Source organism: Herpailurus yagouaroundi, unplaced genomic scaffold (genome assembly GCF_014898765.1).
Source record: "Herpailurus yagouaroundi ecotype Mexico unplaced genomic scaffold, PumYag 187, whole genome shotgun sequence".
Lineage (NCBI taxonomy): Eukaryota > Metazoa > Chordata > Mammalia > Carnivora > Felidae > Herpailurus > Herpailurus yagouaroundi.
This window is the reverse complement of record NW_024412418.1, coordinates 33,557,552-33,580,778: the sequence shown is the minus strand read 5'-3', so window position 1 is coordinate 33,580,778 and position 23,227 is coordinate 33,557,552. Positions and strand designations below refer to the sequence as shown.

General features: G+C 35.5%; 1 protein-coding gene across 17 annotated transcripts in view; it reads right to left on the bottom strand.

Annotated features, from left to right (window-relative positions):
- The window catches only part of SOX6 (SRY-box transcription factor 6), a 626,712-nt gene that overhangs the window by 350,226 nt on the left and 253,259 nt on the right, over positions 1-23,227 (bottom strand). For all 17 annotated transcript variants that reach the window (XM_040495726.1, XM_040495729.1, XM_040495727.1 and 14 more), the window contains one exon: positions 13,428-13,668. In XM_040495726.1, coding sequence (XP_040351660.1) covers positions 13,428-13,664 — 237 coding nt within the window. In that variant the 5' untranslated portion in view covers positions 13,665-13,668. The remainder of the gene's footprint in view (positions 1-13,427; positions 13,669-23,227) is intronic.

Genomic DNA, 23,227 nt, shown 5'->3' with positions numbered 1-23,227 from the left:
TGTTCTCCCGACTGTAATGAGTAATAAAACCAATTTGTTCCATTACAGGTGTGTTCTTGGTAGTCTTTGACTGAAGGAAATTAATGGGATGAAATGTCTGTAAAGAAATTAAACACAATAATAAAACCAACTAAAAGTTGGTGTACTACCAGTTCAGCCATGTCAGTGATCAGTCTTCTCTGCCAGAACAGATGGCTCTACACCCCTCCTTTTGTATGCACTGCATTTTATATATTTTAAGTTTCAATTAAGCATTCAAGTTACATTACATATACACATGTATTTTAATGTATTTTAATTAAGATATATATATCAAGATATATATATGTATATATATATACACATATATATGTATATGCGCTAGATACGTACTGCTTTTTCTGATTCCCCACTTCAAACGCTCTTTTTTGATGAGCCCAAAACTACCTGACAACCGAGCGGTATAAGACATATTCTACTACAGTATTATGGGGTGACTGACAGATAAAGCTTTACCTAATCTAGGTTCCAATAACTTCTTGCTAACAAAGGAACTGTAACCTTTTTAATATGCTGAAAACTAAATTGCTAACATTTATAGGTTCTTTCTCAGAGGAAGAAGTACATTTTTCTCTAATGTGACATATTTTAGGAAAAGCATTGGTTTAAGGAAGCTTAAATAAATGAAAATACTGAATTTGGTTCCAATTAACAGCAGGTTATTCTTGATAAAAGTATCATTAACTCTAAGAGTAAAACAAAGTTTTATTCTTTTTCTCTTTTATTAAAACTGATACTTGGGGGCACCTGGGCGGCTCAGTCTGTTAAGTGTATGACTCTTGATTTTGGCTCAGGTCATGATCTCATGGTTCATGGGTTCAGGCCTCATGATTTCAGCTCACGTCATGATCTCATGGTTTGTGGGTTTGAGCCCCACGTTGGGCTCTGCGCTGGCAGTGCACAGCCTCCTTGGAATTCTCTGTGTCCCTTCCTCTCTCTCTGCCCCACTCTCACTCACTCATGCTGTCTTTCTCAAAATAAATAAACTTAAAAAAGCCCTGAAACTTGGTAGAATATATTAGATTTATATAGCATTCTCAAAGTTGGCACAAAACCATGCCACCTTACACTATTATTATACTGTTTAATAATAATAAATTTATTCATTATTCATCAGAATATAAATTTATTACCACTATTTACTACAGTGTCATGATTCCTCAAGTCTAATAAATAAAAGCTATTGTTTAAAAGTGTTATTTTGATTCAAAGAAAAAAATCACAATACTAAGTTTTTTTAAATTTCCTCATCACCATGATATTTAATAAATGGAAATAAAATACAGAAAAAATACTAAATTCCCCAACTTGTCAAGACAAGCACATAGAAAAGCTTTGCCTCATCTATATATCACCCTCACATATTGAATCAAAATCTCAAGATTCAAAGGTCCTTAAAAATCCAATTGCTCAATCCCACCTAAGATTCATACCCTGTGCAGAAAAAGGTGGTAAATAGTTAACAAAACATAGGCTCTCTGGGCCAGATTTTGCAGTTAAATCGCAATTTTTCCATCTACCTGCCATATAACACAGGTGAGTTAGTCAACCTATCTGTGTCTTAATTTCCCCATCTATAAAATGGGAGTGATAACAGCAGTACAGAACCTATCTCATAGCATTGTTATGAAAAACAGATGAATTAATAAAAATAAAAACTCTTAGAACAGTGCTTGTAACATTGTAAGTGTTCATTAAATGGTGATGTTGGTGGTAGTGATGTTCACTGTTACAATATCTCTTACAAGTAATTTTTTTGGCCTCTCCTTAAACACCTCCATACCTCCCAAAGCAGTCCATTCCATCTGTGCAGGGTTGCCAAACATTCCTATTAATAAGAATATTAACAAAAGAATATTATAGAATATTATTATATTAATGTTAATAAAATATTAATAATATTTCAACCTTTCTTATATCCCATGTAAACATTCAGAACGACAACATTTTAAAACACACAGCTATTATACTACCTTTATATCTTCTCTTTTTCTAGGCAAAACATCTCTGATTTCTTCCTCATAAGACATGGTTCAGCCATCCTGATCATTCTCCCTTGAGTGTGTTCTAATTTGTTTCTCCCGCTCTTAAATAGTAGTACCCTGAACTGAATGTACTCAATATTCTAAACAACAGAGAATTAAGGCACACTACCACTGCCTTAGAGACATCATACTTTAAACATCTAATGTCACGGGACAGGCAGCCCCAGAGATGAGAATATTTTATGATTTTTTTGGTAATGGAACAGTAAGATCTTTCAGGCACATGGGACAACATTCTATCAAGGTTCAGCTATTAGCTGATTTGTGTGCCTACCAACTCCAGACAGTTACTTTCATCTGGCAATTCATTAGTATTCAAACTACCATATGACACTCAACTTAAACAACACTACCAGGCTAGGTTGAGTTGGCTAAGACAGTTTCAACTTTGAAGCCCAGAAAGTTAAAAGCAGCAAGAAACTTGGTGATTACAGCTCAAATGTTTCATTTTTGAGATGAGGAAATTGAAGTCCAAAGATATAAAGTGACTTCTGTAAGGTCACACAGCAAATTAGTGACAGAGATAAATAAGGCAATGTCTTTTCCTCTAAGTTATGTTTCCTCTAAATAATCTCAAGGAAGACATTTCCACTAAATCAAGAATTTTTGTTTATTTGCTTGCTTTTTACAATCTGAGGCTTTAGGGAATAAGGGGTGTGATTATGCAGAAGTTAGAGAAGTATAATCGGACAAGTTTTAACAGAGCAAGTTTCTTTGCATGGAGAGTCTCAAACAATTCCACAGAGCTTTTCTTATGAGATAAATACTTACTCTAGTGTCAAGTCTATTATCTTCATGGTGTCCTTTTCTGCAGTTGTTTTTCTCTTTCTTCCCCATTAAAGAGATACCAGTGCACTTATGAAAATAACTGTATTTTTTATATAGAATCACCAAAGCAGCTAGTATGCTTTAAATGAACCAAAGGCTATGGTAGATGCCTAAATTATATGTACATCACTGGATCCAGGTATCAGTAAGATCACCAGGAACCCATTTAGCTATCACCCAAATGAGGAATAATGAAGAGCCCTTTGAAATAGTGGACAAACCCAGACACCAGAATTTTGAAGCTGAAGCAAAGGAGGTGAAGTAAAAAACCTTCCTAACCTATACCCCAAACAGGCAAATAGCCTTAAAAATAGGAGAATCGGGGCACCAGGGACCTCTTGTATGACACTGGCTCAGAATTAACAGGGAAGAGAAGAGCTTGTAGTATGACACAAGTAATCTGTTGAAATGCCATTTAATCCAGCTTCTGGGAAACCGCCCCATAATTCAAGACAGAAACCTGGGCCATTGTAAGGGAAAGGGATCTGCAATCATTCAAGGGTATCAGAGTAGCTTCAGAAAAAATGAGATATTAAAACTTTGAGGAAAAAAGGTAAGGTAGTTGGGACTCACTAGGGAAAGGGTAGTAATTAAGCCCCCCGGAAACAAATATCGGTATAATAATTACCTATGTCTTCGTTGTCTATCTGAAAATGATGAGACTGGGGTCACATAAAAAATAGTTCAGCATATGCCCTTTATATCTCACAATTCTTAATATTAAAAAGGACCAGATCCCAATCAAGTCCTGTTATAAATCCGTTTGTTACCTAACAGAGATCCTGCTCTATTAACAGTGAAGTCCTCCCATGGCCTCGTTTGTCCAGAGATGAACAACTAGAGAACAAACTGCTGCCTCTGTCATACACACTGAGACCTCACAACTGCTCTGGGGATTCCAACACCTCCTCTCTTCACTGGATCTTGTCCAGTGAGGGTCCCAATTTAGAGAATTATACCACAAAAGCCTTCAAATTTCATACATGTAAAGGATTAACAAGAAACTCTTGGTAACCCAGAAATTTTAAAATCACCTCTCCAGTTCTCTGATTTAAGCTTTTAACACACAGAACAAGTACAAAGAGACTAAAAATGATACCTCAGAGACTGTGTTGCTAATAAAACATCTAATCTATCTATCTGTATTTACATTTCCAGGGAAAGGGAAAGTAGGCACAAAAATGTCACCAATTTACCAGAAAGCAGTAAGTAGAGGTCTAATTCTGTCTTCAGATGCCCTCAATGTCTGGAAGCCGTACATTGCTATACCTGGGGGCAGCACACAACCTGGAATTGATGGCTCACCACAGTCTTAGAGCCCAGGCTCTTTCTCGAGGGGCAGCCAGTAGGGAACATAGGCATGAATTTACATTTTTTTCTCTAACTTCCATATACTCAAAAAAACTCAGATTTCAGGTCATTCCTTGCTTTATTGTGTGCATCCTCATGGTTCCAAGGACAGTAGTCAAAAGGACAGCGAAACTCTATTCTTACTCACAATTTCAGAAAGCTAAAAAAAAAAAAAAAACAAAAATCAACCCCTAAAAAAAATATGCCAGTATAAGAACAAAAAAAAAAAAAAAAAATGAGAGAGGTATGTTTGGTAGAAGCACACCAGGAACAAAATAATTTCAAAAACTGAAGGCCACATATTAACTCTGAATTCAGGAGCAAACTTTTCTCAATTTGTTTATGGATTACATTAGCTTAATCTTAGCTAACCCAGTCCTTCTGTAAAAAAGCTACTAGGTCACCACTAGAGCTAAACAAAAAATTCCTAAATAACAGTAATTGCCAAAAAAAAATGTTCATTTTGTGTGTTTCAAGGTAAATGAATCTCTTCTATTATGCCACCATAATCTATTTATGCTTAAACGAGGGCACATTTCTTCCCAGAAGTTTGATGAACTTGAGAATATTGTATTCTAGGTACTCTCAGTACACCAGCAGTGAAAACAAATCAGAGTTAAATTATAATGAAAGCAAAAGTTTACAAAATAGTTCCCAATCATTTTATTAAATAAGGTTTCCCATTTTCTGGGATGGTAATGAAATATAAAGAAGATAAATGAAATGTATAAATATTCATTTCTAATTTTTACCTGATTGTAAAATTTTATTAGCAAAGGTTTATAATTTATACTTTGGATTTGAGAATGTGGTTTACACAGAGATATATTATTGAACTCAATTTGCATCACCTAGAAAAATAATGCCTAGAGGTCATGAGAATGCAGTAATACCAAAATAATACTTAAAAGGTTAATAATATAAAAAAATAAGTGTCATCACATTGAAAGGTATATTAACAAAAGCAATAATGGCTTGAAGTTGTTCTTCTTTTAAAAGGTTACATTTCTCTTGGAAAGCAAGGAAAACTTCTTATTGCAGAGGACAATCAAACAGTGGGATAATTTGCATATCAAGATAATTAAGGCACATTCATTAGCAGTGTTCAAGAAAGATTGGGTATGTTCATGTAAGGAACAGAGTAGGCTCTTTCCTGCTTAATGCAGGTGGTTTGACTCAATAATCAAAGAGAGCCCTTTCAATCTCATCTCCAAATGATTCATTATGGTAAAGTTGCCTTTATGGAAAGCAACCCTATCCAAATTAGTGTGAGAAGGTAGAACAGGAGGAGTGAAAATACAATCCCAGCTTCCTCCTTCCAAAGCAAAATGCTCCCTATCACAAGTACTACCATCCTATTCAAACTGATATAGAAGGACCTGAAGATTCATATCTCATTCTAATCATGAAAAGTTCAAATTAGTCATGGAAAAGACTGCATGCTATATAATATATACATTGCTCTCTACAACACGTTGCTTAGAAGCTTTATAGGAATGCACAGATATCATTATTCCCGTTATCATACTGCATTATAGTGATGTATCCCAATCATCACTAGGCAAGAAGGAATTCTGTACAAGAAAGTGTACATTAATCAGAACCACTTATATAGACTGTGGAGTTCTGCTTTTAAATTACTGGTGTCCTGAGATCAGCTTCCATTGTTAATACTGATCAATTTGATAAAAAGTCTATCCAAAAAAAAAAAAAAAAAAGATAGTCTACTGTATTCAAATGTCATTTGGATCCATCGAGAAAATAAAGCTATCTAGAACAGGCCTGGCTCAATCAGGTTGATTTGCTACACTTGATCATCCTAGATTTTCTATTAATAATCAAGTCTTATTTTAAACAATTATTGAAAAGTGACCTTTCCTAAGTGCTTGAAATGCTAAAGAACCCAAACTATACTTTGGTCATGAAGGAATATTTGCATATGTATAGTCAACAGGAAAAAAACAAACCACAGGAGCAGCCTTGGCATCACAATGACGTGTACACTAGCAGCATATTGGTGAAAGAAATGAAAACAAAATATTTTTGAGGCACAAAGATATCACATAAAAATGAAGCAAATTAGGGGAATATTGGTTGAATCCCAGAAAAGATAATCCTTATGAACATGAAGGAATGCTGTAAACTGTAAGTGAATGCCAGTAATGGAGTTTGTTAAGAGATTCATGTTATAGTCAGTGCTCTGCAAACTCCAGCCACTGGCTCTTATACAGCCTAAAAGATTAAAATAAAAATAAACATGGCATATCTCATCTCCTTGAAAACATTCTGTATACACATTTTATTACACTGAGGAAAAAAAAAAAATACCAGGGCCTGATATTCCTTGAACTGTCAAAATACAAAAGAAATGAAAAAAGTCTTTGCACAGATGTAGCAAAGTACTGGATTTTTATATTTTGGCAGGTGCTCAATATGCAGCCCACATAATCACATGTTAATGACTGGAGTGTGTTAATCAGCATGCATACCTGATTCCTTCTTGCCCAAGGGGGAAAAAAGCCAACTATACCAGAGCATGTTAATGTTTCTACTTTTGATAAAGATTTTGATAATATGCTAGGTAAGAAAACTTTTCCAAAAAGTGTATTTAAAGATGTATTATATCATTAAGGTTCATAATAAAATAATTCCAGTTTCCATACACATCAAGATATTTTCAAGTAGCATACCAGTAATCATTTTATTTAATGTAAAGAACCCAGATTTGGGAAAGATCTTTTTTTAAAGATCTACATTTTGGGGCGCCTGGGTGGCGCAGTCGGTTAAGCGTCCGACTTCAGCCAGGTCACGATCTCACGGTCTGTGAGTTCGAGTCCCGCGTCAGGCTCTGAGCTGATGGCCCAGAGCCTGGAGCCTGTTTCTGATTCTGTGTCTCCCTCTCTCTCTGCCCCTCCCCCGTTCATGCTCTATCTCTCTCTGTCCCAAAAATAAAAAAATAAAAACGTTGAAAAAAAAAATTTAAAAAAAAAAAGACCTACATTTTTTTTTATTAGCAGGAATGAAACACTGCACATAACCAGGGTGTAGAAATACAAAGATGATCATTGTATAACACTAGACAACATCAGTTGTCTGTTTCACTACCCACACCATGCAATAAAATACAGTTTTACTTTTTGGTTCAAATTGTAAGTACATTTCTGTCATTAAATTTCTGAAATAGGTTTAAAAAGAGACAGTACTATGTACTAATACAGTTTCAAATTTACAGAAAATGGGAAATCTACCACAGAGCTTCCTGGAGAACGTTGTTTCATAACTCAAGAGACAAGGGCAGACAGTTTTTCACTTGTTACCAGAAGTCTAGGTTTGAAATTTACTTAAATTGAATGAATTTCCAAAATCTTAAAATGAGAGGAGTCGTAACTAAATTTTCCAGGAAGTCTAAACCTCGTCAGTTCATGGGTTCTTTTCCTGTGATTCACAGACCAAGCAGGTACAAAAAGATGCACATAAATCTTGTCTTAGGTGTTAAGATTACAAAATGGGACCAGGCAAACTAGTGGGTTTCACTATACTTTCTAAAGTACAGTCTCAATAAAAGTGAGAAAATACATTTCATTTGGGTGTTATTTACTATCTTAAATGACTAAATCTTACCAAAAACTGGCAACAACTCAAGTTTTTAAAATCTTTTAAAAGTTTAAAAAATTAGAAATCTTCTAAAACCCTATCACAACATAAATAATGGTGGAGAAGGATTAAATCCTCATTCAAAATTCCTGGACTATGTTATCATATATGACAACAGCTCCAATCCCAGTCACAGTACAAAGTTCACACCAGAATTTTTATGACTCAAAATGAACTGCATAGAACACTCCAGAGTTGATTAGCAACTTCTTTGGACTAAAAGCAAGAAAGGCAGAAACAAGAAATTGTTTGCGAGCAAGACAGTATTGTTCCTAGTATTTATTAAATATCCCAACATGCCTATGACTATTTTCTTTCAATTACAGCAAAGGCCATCATTGGCATCTTTTATTTACAGTGAAAAAATATTTTTAAAACTTTTCTAAAAGATAAAACTCACTCAGAGGAATTTAAGTAGATCTCTAAAATACGAAGCTCTGATATTCTGGGGCTGAAGGTCCAGCATGGTTATTTTTACTTAATTACACCAGAAATTGAAAGGCAGATGCATATAATCCCATTTTGACTGACATTACATATCAATATAAGCATGCAAGCAAGAGCACAACAATCTTGTTGTCACTTTTTGGATCTTGTAAGAGATACTGTTGGTACTCTGCCCACATCCTCATGGCCTGCCCCAGAAGTCACCCGCAACCAATTCCCTCTTAAGTAAAAAGCTTCTGTCCTCAGATGGGACCATTTTCTGTCCAGGAACAAGCCTACCCTTGGCCCTCTTCCTTGATCTTCACAATTTCATTTCCTGTTCATTCTTAACTAAATTTCTGCTCGCTTGACTAACGTCATGGCCACAAGGCTTAAAATACTCTCCTCAACTTCTGTGTGAATCCTGTCCTCTTCAGAATCTAGGGGAACTTGAAGAATAACCTCTCTAATTGTTCACTCTTCCATTTACCCTCAAATTCTCATGGGCACTATTGCCATAATTTTCCTACTAGGTGTCCTTGTTTCTGGTATTATCTCCTACAATCTGTATGCTGCACAGCAGCCAATATGATTTTTAAAACATAAATCAAATCATGTTAGACACTTGCTTAAAATCTTCCAATGGCTTCCTGTTGCACTTGAAGTAAAGCCCAAACACCTCACTGTAGCCTGTGATACCCCCAAAGTCTGTAGCATCTGACTTCCTCTTTGATTTCATCTCATACCATTCTCTCTCACACCCACCCCATTCCAGTCACTCTATTGTTTTCTGTTGTTCAAACACACCAATGAAAAAGGCTGCTGCACTTTCTGTATATTCTAGCTGGGTGTCTTCCCCCAAATTGCTGCATAGTTTGTTCCTTCTCATTCAAATCTCAACTCAAAAGTCACACCTTCAAAAAGACCTTCTGGACTGTTTAGTCATTCTTGATCACATTTTCTTATTTAATTTTCTTTATTCCACTTATCATTGTCTGACATTGGCTCACTCTGTGAAACTTCTTTATTGTCTGTAATACTACTAGAAGTTCCATGATAGCAGGGCTCTTTCCTGATTTATTCATAAGAAAGTCCCTGTGCCTGGAACTTAGTAGGTGCTATATATTCAAGTAATCTTTAGGAGACAATAGTTACACACAGTATCATACTTCCAGTCACTAAATATAACCATAAAATGTTCCTTCATCCTTGTTAACATTGAATAGAACGATACACTACACATTTTTTCCATGAAAAAATGATGTGAATTTATTACTGTCTAATGAATCAGTCCTTATGGGAACAAAAACACCTATCAGGAGACAGTGTCAATATTCCTCTGGGAAAAAAAAGTACTGGCACACCCATACCATAATGAAAATAGTAGTGGCTGTATATAGTGAAAAAGGACAGTAAATTTTTATTTACACTAGCTTTTCAGCCTTCAAATGGAATTTATCAATTTACACGAAACTTAAAATCAAGAATTTTGGTGTCTATAGCATAAGCTATTATAATTAAAATCAGAGCCTAAAACTTTTTAATCTCAAATTGGTCTTTGAATGTCAAACTCTAACATTTCTATTCTCCTTTGCTTATGCCACAATGAATTATCTTCCTTGTTTGAAACTCTGGGGTCTCATATTTTGTTGGAACGCCACGTCAGAATAATCAGAATTTCAACATTTCAAGATTTTTTTTTCTAATCAGGAAGTGGGGATTAGCAGAACTTCTCTGCTTTGTCTTTACCCCCTCTTTACAGTAAAGCTCTTCTGTGGTCTTAATATTTCAAAGTTAAACCCTTCCTGAACCCAGGAGATAAGAAATTTTTAGTGACTGTTTCTAACTGTTCATGAGTGAAAGCCATCAAAAAAATTAATAACTGGAAACTGAATAGGTGCTAATAGAATTTGTGTTACTGTTTTTTACTTTAAAATTTTATTTCTCCACACCTATTTTATGGGGTTCAATTACAGTGGGTAACAAGTATAAGAGAACAACCAAGTTTCACTTAACATCATGACAATACTTTTGGATTCCTAATTATTTGAAAGTGGAATGAGGTAAAATGTTTATTAAATTTTACTTTAGTTGTCTCCCCACCCCAACACATACACACTCATGCATGCGTGCACATATACATGTATGCATGTGCGCGCACACACACACACACACACATACACACACTCTATATGTAGGTTTTCAGGACTGCCCAGAAACCTAAAATCCTTTCTATTGTTTTTCTTCTCCATAAAGAAAAACTGGTTGGTGATATGATACTTGCAGTGTAAGTCATTACAGGTCTGATGCTACAGTTGTTACACATTATTGAATCTATCGAATGAAAAGGGAACACAAAGGGAATTTCCAAATGCAGCTGCTATTTCCCATTTGTTAAATCCTTTTATTATACCATATAAGTACACAGCTGGGAAATACTATAGAGTGGGAGTTAAAACAAAATATTTTGGCTTCCAGTCATTCAGAATACACAAAGGCTCCAGTGGAAAGCAGTGCTTGATATCAAAAGAGAGTGAAAGTTTGAAAACATTTCCAGCAAATATGATTTCTTTTATACTAATATATAACATATTTGCGAATTTAAACTATTTTATACGACCATAAATCCCTCTTAATATAAATTTGGTAAGCAAATTATTAATATCTATTTTCTGATAAAAGTTTAGATCATAAAACTTTGCAAATAACTCACTGAAGCAATTTGGCACTTGCCAAGATACAAACAAAATTTTACAGTTCTCTAAAGAAGTAAAATTTAAAGGGTATTATTTCTGCCTCAACCTATATTTTTCAGCTTCATTACTTTTACTTGTCCATGATTATATTTGGCATAAGTGACAAAATAGATCTTGAGTCCATCCTTTCTCTCTATCCCATTTGCCCAAACCACTACCATCTCTTAACTGGACTTCTTAAGTAGGCTCCCAACAGGTCTTACTCCTTTCACTCTCTCTCCTTCCCATCCATTCATACAGACAGAGTGATCTATCTGCAATGTTCTAAAACCTTTCAATGATTCTCCATTGCACTTAGATGCAAACCTCATTTCCATCACATAATCTATATGGTCTTGTTGGATATAGCCTCTACCAGTCTCTCCAACCATATCTGATGCTACCCTGTAACCTCATTCATTACACTCCAGCCACTAAGACTATCTTTCATTTCCTGATACTCAGCTATATTTTTCTCCCCTCAAATATTTCCTCCATGCTGTTCCCTCTGCTATTTTTACTCTTTCTTCTAAATTTTGTCTGGCTATTCCTATCATCCTTAAGTCAGAGAGGGCATCCCTATCCATCTATTCTAAATTAGGTTTATCCCATTATGTTCTCACATAGCATTCTGCTCTTTTTCTTCCTAACACATGTCACAATTTTAATTATATACTTATATATGTGTGTTTATTTAACTTCTGTCCCCTCTCCTAGATATTAGTTCCATGAAAGCATAATCATTCATGTTTTTTTCCACCACAATACAGCCAGCACCGAGTAGAATACTGAACCCAGAAAAGGTGCTCCATAAATATTTGATGACATAAAAATAAAACATGGCCCTACTATCTTCTCAAAAAGCCAGTGGCAGTGACTAGCTATTTCACCCTTGTTATCTTGGAAGTACAAAAATGATTAAGTTCAATCAGAAAAACTTTTAGTCTTGCCTTATTATACTTTCTCTTTCCCCCATGTAAGGAAAATAAATCTTCCAGTGTATCTATTAATTGTGTAATGATAATCCCCTGTGAACCTAAGTTCACAGTCTAGAAAAGTTAGTCTAGAAAAGTCTTATTTTTCTCCCAATCTCCTACTTTTCACCTACTGTTACAGAGCACTAGTTGTACCTGCAAAATCACCTGAGAAAGAAAAATGTTTGCCTCCATAATTTATGGAATCAAGTCTTCGACATTAAGCATTAAGCACAGAGCAAGAATTTAAATAAGGTTATCAGTTGTAAAGGCGTTTTTAAATATTACCTTATTTTTTTACTAAAGAATAAAACTTTTCATGACAGGCCACTTAAGATATCTTTCATTAACATTAACCAAAAGTTAAGAAATGTAAAACAGGTTTTCAATTCCTACTCTAATAAAATATGTTAAGGTTTTGGTCAGTTGTAGATGCTAAAAAATTGGACATTTTTGCTTTAAACTAGACAATGCCACTTACTGTGGCCTCTGTTTTGATGGCTAGAGACAGAATTTAGCATGGGAAAGCTGGCTAAGACACTCCATGGATCTGATGTTTCTACCTTCAGGGCAAACTCCTGAAGTCTGATTGAATGATACTCAGGAGCTTTGCACGTCCTTTTGAAATTAATGTATAGGCACAAAGTGAGAAAAGCTTTATCATAAATCAAAAATGACCATTAAAAATGATAAATACCTGCATTTCCTCCACTGAAGATGTATTCACCATATGACCTCATTCACATAGACATGTTTGCTTAATACAATATTTCAATGTTAATACACAGCCACGCTTTATTTGATCGTACCTATTTTGTGTTATTATCAAGTTTACCACCTTATTAAGAAATTCAGAGAGGCACCTAGGTGGCTCAGTCAGTTGAGCGTCTGATTCCTGATTTTGGCTCGGGTCATGATCTCACGGGTTCATGGGTTCAAGCCCCACATTTGGCTCTGCGCTGACAGTGGGGAGCCTGCTTGGGATTCTCTCTCCCTCTCTCTCTCTGCCCACCCTCCCCTGCTCCCTTTCTCTCTCTCTCTCTCTCTTTCTCTCTCTCTCAAAATAAATAAATAAACTTTAAAAAAAAAAAGAGAGATTCAGAAAATAAGATAACCAAACCTCCCCCAAATTAAATTAAATATCTTTTGGCAAGTTGACCTAAGAATGTATAAAAAACTAAATCAGAAACCATTTTCCAATTTTTCCCAGTTACTAGCATATTAGTAATATTAATAATATACATGGTGTTTGTTTCATGATCTGAACACAAATAATTCTATGATATGTATTTTGAGCTTTCTCTAAAACATGTATTTGTGATGAGGCCACACTAAAGGACACGCTTAGTGACAGTGGCCAGATTTTAAAAGCTCACCATTCTTTGCTGAGACGACAGAACAGTGTCCCAGTCAGCATCTTGTTGAATGGTATTGACAAGTGTTGGTAGCTCCTCAGAGTGAGGTTTGTTGTGCATTATGGGGTGCAGAGGCAGATGGGAGGCCACATGTTGATCACCGCCCTCTTCCTTTTCCCTTGAGGTCAAATCTTGGGTCATGGCTTCCTCTCCATCAGCTGCACAGGCAAATGGAGAGGTGGCTTGCTTGGAAGACATTCTTCTGCAGGAGAGAGAGAAAGAGCATGGGTTCAAAAAGTCTGTCAATGACAAAAGAACAAACCATCCCTTACATTTGACTAATTCAGGAAAAAAAGTAGGGTCTCTAACTTCAAGTTGTTTATGAGCCACTTTAAACCACTGATAAAAATTCAGCTCATCTGTACCACTCTCCTTCTCTGCTTTTAACCCAGCAAACCTCTTCCTAGTAATTGCTACACATCTTCTCCCTTCTCCATCCACAAATGAAATTTCCATGGAATAGTTTTTTATAATGTATAGTATATGCATATGTATATTTTTCCTCCCAATTCTCCCAACTAGATTATTAGCTTCTTAAGAGTAATTCAGTTGATGGCTAACAATGCGGGGGGGGGCGGGGATAAATAAGTGAATAAACTGGCAAATAAGCCAGTTTGAAGAATAATTTCAAAGTACAAATATCCAAATTTCTCTTATGCTTTATGTAAGAACAAAAGAAGTCTATGTGGGAAAACATAATCAGGAGAATTCACAATACGTGTTGAAAGTCCTAAGCAAATCTGGTCCTGACTTTAGTTTATACCTTGTAAACTACACCTATGAGTGCTAGTCCTAACATTGTTTAGTGTCAATCTGATCCTTTTCTAAAGATCTTCCAAATGTGTCAACTACTTTAACTTAACTTTTAAGTGGCATATTGATTGAATGGCTGATAGATTAGTCTTAGGACAATTTTATAACATTTGAATAGAGTATATGAAATACCTATGCCTCTATTTTATATTAGAAAGTACATACAAAATTCAAAACATTTACTGTGAAAATTGTAAAATGCCTACTATACATCATATTTTTTTTTTAAACTGCAGAAACAAGAGTGTCCGGGTGGCTTAATCAGTTAAGCATCTGACTCTTGATTTTGGCTCAGGTCATGATCTCAGGTTCATGAGATCAAGCCCTATGTTGGCCTGCTAGGGATTCTCTCTTTCCCTCTCTCTCTGCCCCTCTCCTGCTTGCTTCTCTCTCTCTCTCTCTCTCTCTCTCTCTCTCTCTCTCTGTTTCTCTGAATAAATAAATAAATAAATAAATAAATAAATAAACTTAAAAAAACTGCAAAACAATTACTGTACATTCATCTATGTACTCACAAGTAAACATTGACTGCATTCTGCACAAGGTCTCCATTCTATGTTTTATCAACATGATTTTCTTAGCAAAATGTTTAGAAACAAAACCATCAAAAGTTTATAACTTAAGAGACAATTGAGAATTTTTTCTAAAACTTTATGTTGTTTTTGGTTTATAGCATCTTTAGCTCTAAAACTGCTGTGTAACGAAGGAATAAAATCTCCACCTTAATTGCTCTTTAACATTAATTGATTTCATACCATTTTTTAAAAAATGCACAAATCAGTTAACATAGGAAACCACATGAGCATTTTTCAAATTAGCAAATCATTAACTTGCTAGTACTGTTTCTACAGACAAATAAATACTGATTAAAGGGTCTAGAAATCTGAGATTAACAGTTAAATTTACAAATCTGTCACATGCTTTCATGAATATTGCAGTGAAGGAAATATCAAGTGCAAAGAAAAATAATTAAGTTAATTCCAATTTAAACAGTAGTTTTTATGTAGCAGCCCATGTTTCACATAGGATTTAACAGCTAATGCTAAATTTCTCACAATTAATGAGGGGGTTCAGATTTAGTATCCTACAGTGAAAAAAATTAATATAAGATCAGCTAATCTAATTATGCACAGTTCTAAATAAAAGTATTACAGGCTTTTGAAGTGCTTTGAAACATATTAAAATGCTGATACCTACTTATAATAATCATTCTACAAATAATAAAATTTCATCCATTAGACTTGATACTAGAAAATAACATGGGGGAAAAGGAAGTGCAGAAGAACGTCTATATTCTCTTTGAGGGGAAAGAAATCAAATGTCCTAAAGAGTACTATATCAAAGAATCAGATAAGTATATTCTTGACTTATTTCTATCAGTACTCACAAATAGAAAAATGTATATGCATGTGTAGAAAATGTTACCAAAGGATGTTTCTTATTGTACAAGAATCACTGTAAAATCCTACAGTAACACCAGGCAAATTATAACTGGTCTGCAAGTTTATCCAGAGTTTACCATGAACAACAAGAGTGTTTTCATAGTCCAGATAATGATAGTGCCAATAATGTAATCATTCACATGGAAAACAAAAGAATGAATTTACTGCTGCTTTTAAAAACAGTTACATACAATTGGAAGTCATAAGGCAAAACTCAGAGTGACTTTAGCTCCCCAACAAACATCCTCTTATTATAAAGTGACTTGGCTCCTTCCAATAGCAATATCTGTGATTGTTGCTTTAGTATAAATTAATCATGACACAAAACCCAAAATGAAAAGTCTCTTAAGAATAATTTCAAGTATAAACTGCACCAATGAACAATAGTGCACAATCCTAATTAAACACAACCGTGCAGCTGTAAAAATAGACTAAATCTGTCCAAAGCTGACTTGAGTTTAAAGGCTGGTTTGTTAGAGTGTTTTCTTAAGGAAGGCTGGGCCCTCAGTCTTAATCAGCCAATAAATTATTTCCTGCAATTACATTAAATAGAAAATTATCTTCAAATGGGGAGTGTTAATTGAAAATCAAAATTCAGAGGGAAGTTTAGAAATTACACGCTGAATACAATTAGTGAGGAAAGGCTTCACCTCTACTTCATCAACAGTCTTTTGGTGATTCCTCCAGTGACCATTCAGGAAAGCTACCTATTTATAACATCACACAATTTGTCTTTTATTTTGCACCTCCAAATACAAATGTCTATCAAGGTTGCAAATAAAAGGTAGGCTGCCAAAATAAAGCAAAATTAAATTTGACTGTTCATCCTCAGTTCACACCATCATTAGGGGACAAGGAGAGGGGGAAGGTAGGACAATAATGATTATTGTTAACAACCAAGGGGGGCATACTCAACTTTGAAACCCTTCCCTTTAGCAAAGGAATTAACATTTGTGTTCCAAGAAGAATACTTTACCATATCATATTTTATTTAAGTGCTTGAGTTTACTGTAGCTCTCAGCATGTTGTTCGCAGAGAAAACAGTGATTTTTTGTGGTATTGTCCCCCTGCAGGCCATTTCCTTTTGATAAAATTGGTGGGCTTCTTTCATTGTTGTTCTTGTTGTAGTTTGGTAGCTTTGTTGTATTTTTAAAAGGAAAATGTGTACAAATTCTTTTTAAAACACAGTTTATTAAACAAGTCTTAAATTTACTGATTATTAGATTCAATTTACCGATTCCTTTTTGCACACTTTATTAAAGAATGCTTCAACTTCCTGATTAAATCCTCATTCATTTCTTTACTTTGGCTTTCCCTTTTAAAACACTTTACTAGACCAACTGAACTATTCTGGAAGCTGTGAAGATACTTGACTTTTGGTAATGCCTTTACCATAACCATTGCACCATGGTTACTCTCCTTTAGAAACTCATAAATCAAATATACACTTGTTTTAATGTTTTAAAGTGTCACGTGGGATGTTTACTTTTATTTTTAATGCTCACATAGTAATTTTTCATTACCAAAACTTTCACCCCCAGCATATTAGAACAGCATCTTACTTTAGCTGCTGTCATATAAAACTAATAAGCAAAAGAATCAAAATCCTTGTGAGATGGTCAATTTATATATGACTTTACTTTGTTTTATTTTTGCACTATTATAACTTAAAAATCATTCAAATGAATTGTTTTTTTAATTTGTATTAAAAAAAAACTCCCTAGTTATACCCCCTGAAAACAGGGGTTTATAATGGAAGTGCTGACACAACCCTAACTAAAGCAGCGCAAATGTTGCCGCTATAATACACAAAATCAAGTTCTATTATTCTAAACTATCCTCGCTCATGGGATTTTTCTTTACTGTGCTCCCAGCCAAACTGCTGAAGCATGAAAAATTTAAATGCAATCAAATGCGCCCAATTCTACTTTACTAGAACAAGTGTCTACAGTGGTACAATCTTAAAAGGAGATGCAACAGATTTGTTTGGTGTTTTTTTTAACTGTTTATTTATAATACAGTGCATTGGAGATAAAATAAAAGAGGAAATTACACTCACATGGTACTAGTGTATTGACTACACAGAGTACATTATAATCAGAGAGAAAAACTACATTGTCAACTTATCACATTGGTTAAACAAGATGGTTTTCTGGGGCATAGCTATTATCAAGTAAAACCTCCAAAGAGAATTACATATCTTTGGGACACATGAAACTAAATTCCCATCATGTGTTCCCCGAGTTTGAAATGTCTCTGCCCAGAAGATCAAGTGAATTCCCAGGATGCCAGGACATCGTGAAGAACTTCAGGGCTTAGGACTTTTGGGAATGAGATTGTTGGAAATAAGTCTCTAGCAATTGATAATGTTTTCTAGGAAGTCAGTAGGAGTATCTCTAGAAAGATGATAATTATTTTGCTCCAAAACCCCAGTATGAAAGCTGAATGTTTAGGCCATTACAAACTTATTCAGACAGTACATTTACTTTGTGTTCTTTGACAAGAAATTAAGATTCTCTGGTCCAAGACTTTATAAAATGGTAAGGATGTGCATATGTATACATTAATCCCTCTGTCTCAGAAAATCAAATGTTCTAGAATTTTAAACCAGCCCAATCTGATGTTTAAAGAAACAGTTATTTGTATATGTTTAAAGGTTAGGATTATTTTAAAACAACTTTCTCATAAGGCATCGCCGCTTGAAATTACTTTTTTTAACTACTGCTTGGGAAGAATCCATTTCAAAACTATCCTTTCGGATTTAGATAAGTTTCAAAAAGAGCCACTAAATTTATTGGAACAATATTTTTAACCTGATTTTTAAAATTTATTTATTTCTAAGATAATTATCAAATGGCATTCACTTTTTAAGTGTATCACATTTATTCAAAAGAAGCTCTGTTTTTAACATAAAGCAACATTTAATAGTTGGTTCACTTAAAGAAAAAATTAAAAATTCAGGACAATATTCACATTTACTTTTGCAACTCAGCCCCAGGCTACCAAGGTAGACTTATTTCAGTCAAATAATTCACTGTTAATTTAATGCTGCAATTGATCTGATACTGAGAAATAAACAACTAATTTTCCAAAAATATAACACAGTGCCTCTCATTTTAAGAAGCATGAGTAACAGATATGCTCAGCTGCCAAAATGCACAATACTCAGGAACCCCTACAGAGGATGCCAGTCCACCCAGCCTAGGGCAAAAAAATTTAAAACTTTTTTCCTGTACCTCTAATTCCCCCGGTTAAGGATTGAGGGGTGGGGAAGGATCCCAATTCCAGACATTAAAATGAAGACATCCCTTTCAAAGCTTTCCTGCTTCATTTGAGTAAAGCCTGAGGGTGGTTGTTGATTCTTTGTATTGTTTTATCCAGCACTACCTCCACTCCCCAACTCCACCCCCAAACTGCCCCAGGCTTCTGCCAGGTTTTTTTGTCTCTCTTTCATCTGGGGCTTTTGGAAATGAGTTAATAAGTAACTGAGAAAACTCAGAGAAAAAGAAGGTAACTGCCTCCAGAGCTGTGTTGGAGGGTTGTAAACCTATCTTTTAATGTTTGTAGTGGCTCTTTCGGAACATAACATGGTAACATATACAGACAATATCTGTTAGAAGCAAACTCACTTATTTGTGTTATCTGTCAGATCAACAGAGAGGAGGCAAAAGAAATATGCTTGAGGTCCTTGAAGTATGTCTAAGAAGGGACCTCAATTAATGGATTCTGACTTAGCTAAGCCTTCTAATTTTTCACACCAAAGCACAAAATTGTATCCAAAGGCCTTCTGAGGTTCTTACAAAACAAGGACTACCTGGAACAGATTCTTCTCAAGTCATCAAAGTTTGTGTTTCTAGAGTTTATATTTAGCTGACAATATTGCTGTCACTTTATATAGCTTAAGACTGTTCTTTGGACTAGAGCTCATATGTCTTGGAATGCTTTGACTCATGAATTGTTTCTCCTGATAATGTTACATCACGTAACCACCTCTGTCTAATTGGTTAGTATCTGCTGGAAGAGGCAGGCAACCAGCCTAAAGACGAGCCTGCTTGCCTGACTGCCTATGGAAAACCAGTAATCATTACATGTGTCTCTGAGTATCAAGTTTCTTCAAGAGATCAAAACAACTTGACTTCGTGTAACCTCTATCTGTACTTTTGTTTATAGTAATATTGAATTTTTCTCACAGTTTATGTACCAGAAACTTGTTGGGATCTTTGCTTTGGAAAGCCAGGCCCAGAATTTATAAATACAATCAGTCACTTAACAATACGAACAAAACCAAACAATGGCTACTATAAATACACACTAAGTTAGAGGATTTTAATCAAGCACAATGACTTTATAGCTCAACTGAAAGACCTCTATGTGGCTTGAATGAAAGCTGTCTAAAATAATAGCAGAATGAGTTTATTTATATATGCTTACTTTGAATCTCCTCTTCACATGAAATGAGAACCATAGTTTTTAAAATGAATACCAAACATGTCTTTGTCAGCTTGAAACCAATCCTCTAGTCTGGAAGCCCAATTACAAGTGGATAATATCTTATCCACTTATTAACAAAAATCATAAACCAGAACAATAACTTCTCAGAGAGAAAGGGTAGGAGGCTGTCCCTGTATACTTTTCCATCCTTACTTCTATTTTCACTTTTTTAATATTGCCAGAAAAAAGAGAAAAATGAAAATTGATGCTATATAGATCGTTTCAAAAAATGAAGGCTCACACATGATGACAGTGAACAAAATTACATAAAGAAGTTCATCTTTGAGGTTCTCCTTCAGCTAAATAAAGCAGCAATCCAGCAATTCGTCTCTTTCATGTAAATGAAATAAGGCATAAATTTCAGGTTCCTATCAAATAAGAGGAGGAGGAGGAATGGGGAGGGGAGAAGGAGGGAAAGGTGGAGAGGGGTGAGGGAAGGGAAGGGAAGGAGAGGGAAGGGAAGGGAAGGAGAGGGAAGGGGAGGGAAGGGAAGGAAAGGGAAGAGAAACAACCGTGGCTTTGCAGTTCATTTTCAGTTTGTCTACTTAATGAAAACCTCATTGTACAACCCTGAAAACCATTTCCAGCAGGCAAAGTATTTCTGATTCAGCGGAGGTTACACAAGCATCAAAGCAGTTAAATATAGGTGCCAAGCTGCATTGCCAGGAGCTCTTAGTACTGTGAGTTAGTGTTACCTGACAGCTTAGTGAATATAAAATTACTTGTTTCTCCAATTGAAGACAATCAAATTGTCACCTTCCATTGTAATAATGCACAACTAGTGATCAGCAAAGTGCAAACATAATTACCATGAAGAAAACAAAAAATCAAATCTAAATCTCTCTACAGAGTAAACACATCTATCTGGCTTCCCCCAAAAAGGAGTGCATTTTAATACTGACAGCTATGATGCAATCTTTGTTATTTAACAATAAGATTTATTAGTCTCACATTAAATTAAAATAAAAAACAACACGAAAGACCAGTTCACAAAAAGCGAATACAAATACCAATGAGAGCACTACAACTTTCCAGACAGAATACAAGGCCTACAAATTATATTGCTGCCATTTGGGCCAATAATGTTAAGTGTATGTCAGCAGCACGTCCATTATAAAAACCATGCTTTAAGAGATTTCTTTCCAGACTAGAAACCTTTCTGAAGGTTGAAAAAGACAGGCAGGATTGAACCTCAAAAGCTTTTGTCTTCATTTCTCCTTTAGAAAAAAAAAGTTATGCTTCATTTTTGTCTTCTGAAGCGGCATGTCTTTTCAAGGTTGAAAATTCACCTAACAAAACTGATTTAGTAATCTCCATCCAAGTTTAGAAAAATAACCAAGCATAGGGTACAGGTTCACAATTATTACTGAAACGCTCAGCATCTGAAATTCTTGTCCAAATTTGGTGGCCAGATTGGTCCATTACGAAAGTAATTTCAGTATAACCCACAACTGGGTTAGTATTAAAGCACTGAAAATTTGACCTGTTCCTCCCATATCCTGAAGATTCCTAAGATATAAATACAGATGTTGCTGCAAACGAACTGATGTTTAAAAGCTCTTTTGGGGAGGCACCTGGGTGGCTCAGTTGGTTGAGCATCTGACTTTGGCTCAAGTCATGATCTTGCAGTTTGTGGGTTCGAGCCCCACATTGGGCTCTGTGCTGAGGGCTTGGAGCCTGTTTTGGGTTCTGTGTCTCCCTCTCTCTCTGCCCCTCCCCTTCTCATGCTCTGTCTCTCTCTCTCTCTCTCTCTCTCTGTCTCTCTCTGTCTCTCTTTCAAAAATAAGTAAACATTAAAAAAATTTTTTTTAAACGCTCTTTTTGTAAAGTGATTTTATATCTAACTCAAAAGTTAAAACATTCAGATCTATATCATTCCTTCCACTATGGAAAAAACTATCCCATTCTGAAAACACTCCACACATAGGGGCTTTCTTCTTTCATCGATAATGCCCTCCTTTTTTTTTTTTCTTTTTTAATGTTTATTTACCCTTGAGAGAGAGAGAGAGAGAGAGCAGGGAGGGGGAGAGAGAGAGGGAGACACAGAATCAGTAGCAGGCTCCTGGCTCTGAGCTGTCAGCACAGAGCCCAAAGCAGGGCTTGAACCCATGAATCATGAAATCATGACTTGAGCCGAAGTCAGATGTTTAACCAACTGAGCTACCGAGGCACCCCATAATGCCCTCCTTTTTTATCAGAGATATATAACACGCCCACCAGCCATTGCCTCATATTCCATTTTTACTTGATACTTGTGTTCTAAATATCATTTTTAATCCTCCAACACATATACAAAAATGGGTCAGTTGTGGGAGAGGGAGAAGCACCGCACTAGAGTGCAAGTGGCATGACTCAGAATCCATCACAACGTTAGATTCCCTGAGCTTGAATCTTCACATATGAACTTAGACATTTCATCCTTTATAAATCTGAAATGACCAGCCCATCTTACACTGCGTTCTTATTCCACCACTACCCCTTTTTAGAATGGAAGCATGGTTTGGGGCGCCTGGGTGTCTCAGTCAGTTGAGCGTCTGACTTTGGCTCAGGTCATGATCTCACAGCTCGTGAGTTCGAGCCCTGTGTCAGGCTCTGTGCTGACAGCTCAGAGCCTGGAGCCTGCTTCGGATTCTGTGTCTCCGTCTCTATCTCTGTCCCTCCTGTGCTCTCTCTCTCCCAAAAATAAATAAAACATTTTTAAAAAATTAAATAAATAAATAAGTAAATAAACATTAAAAAAATTTAGAATGGAAGCATGGAGAAAACGGTGAGATAAAGGCACTGGATTGACTGTGTAGCTAAATCAGAAGCGGAATGAAGATAGGAGAAAAAAAGGAAAGCGAAAGTCCAATCTCTAGTTGCAAGTTTTATTGTGATTTCAGATAAATTTCACATCATTAAAAGAAGTCTGAGTTTGAGAAATAAGACTGTTTTGGAAAAGATCTTTTTCCTTGACCTTGCCAACTTTCAAGTCACGTAATAAAGCTTGGGGGGGGGGGGGGGGGGGGGGGGGGG